At 45.9% G+C, this 6,157-nt stretch overlaps 1 protein-coding gene across 1 annotated transcript in view; it reads right to left on the reverse strand.

Moving 5' to 3' along the window:
- Window positions 1-6,157, reverse strand: part of ACE2 (angiotensin I converting enzyme 2) — a 24,799-nt gene that overhangs the window by 5,496 nt on the left and 13,146 nt on the right. The window contains exons 11-15 of the mRNA XM_009325492.1: window positions 6,139-6,151; window positions 4,464-4,562; window positions 3,675-3,797; window positions 3,141-3,313; window positions 2,118-2,176 (exon numbers count right to left, since the gene is read on the reverse strand). Of these exons, the coding sequence (XP_009323767.1) occupies window positions 2,118-2,176; window positions 3,141-3,313; window positions 3,675-3,797; window positions 4,464-4,562; window positions 6,139-6,151 (467 nt within the window). The remainder of the gene's footprint in view (window positions 1-2,117; window positions 2,177-3,140; window positions 3,314-3,674; window positions 3,798-4,463; window positions 4,563-6,138; window positions 6,152-6,157) is intronic.

The raw sequence follows: 6,157 nt of genomic DNA on the forward strand, positions 1-6,157 counted from the left end.
TTGAGAGGGCACTTTCATAAAGCCCCAGCTGAAGCAAAGCTGTGGGTGTTTCAGTCTCATCAACTACACTGGTGATCCAGCAATGCTAGGCTGCAGCTTTAATCTTATCAGCCTGAAAACAATTAGCAGGGTAATTGCAGCAGCACATGCTCTGGCACAGCTGGCGTAAGCCCATCTGTGAGTCTTCATGCTTAATTTGCCAGAACTTTGGGCTGTTGAATCTTCCCTGCTGGTAACAGCCAGGGTATGTAGCTGAGAGGTGCAGGACTGCCTGCGTGCACGCTAGCTGCTCCCACTGTCCCCCAGTGAAGTTCTCTCTGCAGAAAAGGGGGTTCTTTCTGCTCTGTCCAATGCTAAAGAGCAGAAATACAAAAAGATTTGCTGGCATACTCAGAATGCTTTCTGCTGTCCTAATGGTGCAAAGCAACTCAAAATACATCTCAAACAGTTGCACGTGTTCCCAGCTTCTGTGCCCTGTGAGCCGCGTAAAGCAGCCAAAACGTATTGCTCTGTGTAGCCGGGCTGTGGTTCCTGCCCGAGGTTCCCCCTGCCTTTTCTCTATGCCAGTTCATGCATGTACCGTTACCCGCTGCTGGCACACCAGCATTCAGAGTCACGTCCCCGGGAACTCAGCATAAGGGAAATTTGTAGGGAGGCAGAGGGCTACTGAATGGAAAAGGTTTCTTACGAGTTGGTGATGTGGGCTGGTTTTGAGAGGAAAATGCATGGCTTGCTCTTCAGAGCTTAGGAACCTACAATCCATACAATGATTCAAATTAAGTAATCTGTATGAGATTGTTTTACAGCTGCTCAATTGCACAACAGAAGACTATGATGGCAAAAGGCAAGCATAAAAATGGTATTAAGATAAACATTAACCATAATGGCTAATAAAAGTGTTGTCATATGGAACATTTTCATGCTGTTGATATCAGTTTTGAATTGTATCTAACTCGACTCAGCGGTCTAGGAAGCAATAAAACTCCAATGGGGCTTGCATGTGAGGGAGTGATAGAAGCGAGAGCATCAATTCATATGAAAAATTAGCCCATGGTATTGTGTCCTTGCTAGTCCAATAGGCTCCGACGCGCAGGTCTAAATGACCTGCTTGATGACACACTCGTTCTTGGAAAATTACTAATGTTCTGCAAGGTGAAAATGGCCATTAACAGGAATGAAGTGTCTGCACTTAAGCCTTCTATACTGCCTCCGTGAGATTAGCATAAAGAGGCCCAGCTAGAATAATGAACAAATTTTCAGCCTGGGTTAAGCAGATGGGCTAAGCCAATGCTCTGTTTAAAATCTTAAAAGCCATCTTTGGCTTTGATGAGTTTTTTCAGTTGCCGTAATACATTTTATTGGACCAGCTGGTACAACTGGGGAAAGCAGACAAACTCTTGGGAATGAAAGCCCTTTTCCTCGTCTGAAACAGAAGCAGCTGCCCTGCCCCCCACAATCTTAATAACAAAGCTGTCTCTGCATAGGGGTTGGAGGGCAAGGAGGCAGCCGAATATATCAGGGCCTGGAAAGATTACAGCAAACAGGCAAACAAAAATCTACAAAGGAACGCTGACAGAAGCATTGCAGTGTGAAATCAAGAGCATTTGAGAATAGAGAGTGGGATTCAACCCCTCTGCTTTAGCCCCACATTTAAATGTGAAGTAGCTGCTCTAATAATAACTTCCGAAAGCAGCCACCGTAGCCATGATAATGGAAATTAGAAGAAATTAGGGAGAGGCTTTATTTAGGCACATCAGCATAGCTGGGAAAAATATAGCCATTTTCAGGTACACGGGTTCCCCTATGCTAGCCCTCCAGGCCTGTCCTGTAGCAGGTAAAAAATGATTGGTACCTCCACAGAATAACTCAACCCATCTAGCTGAGATGTCTTTCTGAAAATGGGTGGGACCACTCCTTGGAGAGGTCCCTCCAATAATTGTAGAGGGAGCCTTGACCACTAACTCAGACTAGACATCTTTTATGGATAACCCTTCAACCTGAGCTGATGCCTCTCTTCAGAGACAAAGGTCAGCTATACCCTGCCTTATATTCTGAGAGCCATTAGCACACCATTAGCCCGAGCAATGGGAAGAGTGCCACAGCGCAAACACACTTACCGCCTGGTCCCCCAGCGCTGACTTCAGGCTGATGCGCACTTTGATGGCATTGCCAGAATCTAGTTTAAAAAGAAACAAGGGCCATGTCAGAGCTGCAGCGATAGAAAGTCTGTTCCTGGGAAATGTTGGGATGGCTAGAGTTTCCTTACAGGTTCCCCTGCTCCCCCTGGTCAGCTTGGTGGGATTGATCTAGTTTCCCTTCAGCCACCTCTACAGCAAACATCCGCATCTGAGCTGTCAGTCACCCAAGTCTGGTTTTGTAGTAGACAGAAAGAGCGAGCACATCTAGAGTGCAGTCCTCTGGTCTTCTTAGACATCTCCTGAAGGAAATGCCTCTTTCCCAACATTGGGAATGAGCAGCTCAGATGCAGATGTTGGTGTCTGCTTAGGTGAATCCCACCATTAGAGACTGGCACAGCACTGTAAGTGCTGTCCAGTACTGACAGTGATTGCACGTATATAACCTGGGTGGTTCAACACTCAATGTCACCACAATAGGCTGACAAATGCATTTTTCCATGGTCTCCTCCTTTTCCTTCCCTTGAGCTCCCTTCTTTGACTAGCACATGACAGCAAACAAAAGAGTAGTAATTTTTCTGTACTGGTTTGCCCCTACGCCCCCAGCTCAGGGTCCTCTGGCTCCCAGGACTGGTGGCTCCCAGCCCTGCAGAACAGGCGCACCACTCTCAGGCAGGTGCCATGCAAGTCCAAGCCTCTGGTCTTTCTTCCCTCTGCACAGCCATCCCACACTCTTAGCACTGCCACTATTAAAAAAAATAAACTCTATTTCTGAAAACTGGGTGAGGCTGTGGCAAACCCCATGTGTGCTGACTTCTCCAGCTTTGGCCATGAGGAAGCCAGTCTGCCTTCCCATGAGTAAAACTTACTGCTCGGTGTGTATTTCACATAACCCTGCTTCCCTAGGGAGAAGAGCCTTCAACAGCTACAAGAGAGAGAGACTTTGCTGGTCGAGGGTTGTGAGGACTACTGAGTGTCCTTGATTCACCCACAAGCTGTACGTACATGGAGCCCAGTCTGTTTTCCAACCAATGTATCTGCCAGAATTGTTTTTTTGCAGCCACTTATATAAAGGTTCGAAGTAGTGGAGCAAGGGCGTTGCATTCATGTATTTCTCTCCTGTTACGCATTCCAGTGCTTGAGTCCAGGGCTTGGATCTGCCTAATTCAAGCAATTTTCTGTGTATGTGGAAGGAGAGGTAATGTATGTTATTGCCATGTTCCATCTAGACATCTAGCAAAAAAATTTGCTATCGGTATCAAAGTTTTCTTTTTTGCTTCTGAATTCCCTCCTTCCTCCCATCATTCCTATTAATAAAAATAACTTATTTTCTCATTAACAGGCAATTAAACCTTTGATGTTTAGATCCTCAGCGGATATAAATTTAGTCAACTTGTCAAAATAAACTGGGTAGATACATGCTAAATTTTCAAGCTAGATTCATTCTTGATGCAACCTCATTGACTCCAGAAGCTTTCAAGGATGAATTAGGCTTTGTTATTCTCTGATTTATTATGTGTGAGAAATTTGCTTTGTTACCTCAACTTCTGACCAGCTGCTCTGGAGTTGGCAATGTCACATTTATGAAGAGGGCCAGTATGGTTAGCTGCCTTGCAAAGTGCCTCCTGAAACTGGAACTGATAGATGGTCCGGGTGTAATACCTAAAGGAAGGGCAAGGAGAAGGAAGGCACAGGTTTTGTTAGTCATCTGGCAAGGAAACTCACAAGCCCTTGGCTTTGGAAAGCTCTGCTGTGTCAGCTGGCACTCCTGCTTGGGAGGCTGCACTGCAGGGAGAGAGGCCAGCTGATATTTATAGGCTATGCTGACTCAGATTTAACAAAATGTCAAGATCAAATGCAGCAGAAGAGCCCCAAATCTGTTTGCTGCCACATAAACCAGGAGCGAGTAAGGTTTTTAAGGCCCAACTCTCCACTCCGGATGAGCCCTCTAAAATGAGATGGCTGGGACATGGAGGGACGTCCAGAGTTAGTGGCTTCAGGGCTGCATGTGCATGGCCCAAGTGACAGTGATGCGGGGCACTCTGCCTCCCCAAGAGGCAAGCACCTCATACAGATGTTCTCCCACCAGTTTGGTGGCAGCATGAAGCTTCTCCGCTCGGCAAGCAGCTCAGTAGCCTCCTCGCTGCTCAGAGATTGCTATGGAGCAGCCCTTGATGTCCACAGAAAAACTTCCACTGAAATCAGTGACCTTCAATCAGGACTTTAAACAAAATAAGATTGTGTCCTGAGACTCTCCAGTAGATGTTTTAGGTAGTTGGGGCTTGTTCTGTACCCAAAATGTAAGTCATAAATTAAACACTGAGCTACCTTATGAATGAGTAATCATTGGCCACATGAAACAGCACTGCAGGGTCACAATAGGTTTCATCATGAGGGATTGGTTCAACAACGCCAACTATTTCTCTCCTGGGGATGAAGGAAAAACACGATTTCTGTTAATAGATAATAAGGAAAAATAATCTGACTCTGCTTTTCCTCTGTATTGTCTGATATGGGCACCTCTTTCACTTCCAAACAGAAGTCCATACAGCTCCCAGTAACCCCAAATGAGTACTGCTCCACAGAGAAGAAGCTGCTTTGAAACTGATAGTGCAAGGACGGGATTTGTATGATAGCAGGGTGTGCAGGGAGTGATTAGTGGTGTGAAATAATCTACAAGACATGAGCTTCACACACACACCTCATGCCCTGGGCCATCCCGAGTTTGGAGACTAACACTTTCGGTTTTGTGCTGGGTAAGTGCATGCAGAGACTGGGTGACCCAAAAGGTGTATGGCCTGCTGTGCCACTGGGCTGGAGATCATTTTTATCTTTATTTTCCTCTCCTGAGAGCGTGTGTCCTGAGCAGTGCTATGGAAACAAACCCATGCCCCAAATTCTGAAAATGGTAATAAGCTTACATGGAAATATTTTCCTTAAACCTGTATTTCAAGGTCTTGCTCCAGCAGAGAGCTTTGCAGTGCTGCTACAACAGATGTGATAAGCTTCCCTGAACAATTTGTCATTTTCTGTTTCTCTGACATCTCTGCTACTTTTGAATAAATTGAAGCTGACTGATTTTTACAGCGAGTCAGGAGGCCTGCTTATATCAAGTTTTACTATACATTTTATATGCTGATGGAGGTTCACTGTTTGTGTTCGTGTTAGAGTGCAGACTCCATTTGCAGTGTGGGGCTTGTTTGGTTTCTTTGCATTTTTCTGCCCCCATGTTAACCAACCTGGGAAATGACAGACTCCAGTCTGAATCAAACCGATTTTTAATCTTGAGCTCCAAGGTGCTGAAAATAGATTGGCTGGTGGGCATAATCTGAAAAGGCACCTCTGGATGTTACTTGCCAAGGGAACTGTATTTTCTTGACTGAGAAAAGTGGTATCTTACTACATAAGAAAGGAAAGAATCAGTCCGGAGTCTTTCAGACAATTTGCCTCCAAAACCACTCTAGAATGGGGAGGAAACGCAAAGCAGAGAAGTGTGCACAGATATTTGGTAGATTGAGATCTGTGTGCTTCTCAGGCTGGCAAGTATGATGAACTTCACTTTCCACTTGTCCTTAAGGAGGTGGGGGGCAAACCAGAGCATACGCTTGATGAGACTTAGGGAAGGGCTGTACTTAAGCTGCGAAGATGTCTTGGGGCATACGTCGGGGGGACGGCAATGTTGATCCTGGGATCTGGAATATCCCATGCGAAGGCCATGGGCTGTCTTTATCAGAGAAGCTCACATTAGAAATGAGGAGAAAGTCTGCCGAGAGGCAGTGTAAACTGCCCGGGGCTGTACACAGTGCTAATGGGGATACATGGCTTGTGAGATGTCTGCACCACGCTGGGTGTTTCTAGCTGGCACTCTACCAGGCTTTGTAGAAACACCCTGAGAGCAGATCCTACCCTACGGGGGCACAGACACCTCAGCATGTTGAGTGACTACAAAGGGTTGGTTTTGCAGGTTCATTTGCAAAAAATCCTCTTTGTTTCTCAAACTTACTTCATCTCCCACCACCGCT

The sequence above is a fragment of the Pygoscelis adeliae genome, unplaced genomic scaffold, assembly GCF_000699105.1.
Source record: "Pygoscelis adeliae isolate BGI_AS28 unplaced genomic scaffold, ASM69910v1 Scaffold386, whole genome shotgun sequence".
In the NCBI taxonomy this organism is placed as follows: Eukaryota; Metazoa; Chordata; class Aves; order Sphenisciformes; family Spheniscidae; genus Pygoscelis; species Pygoscelis adeliae.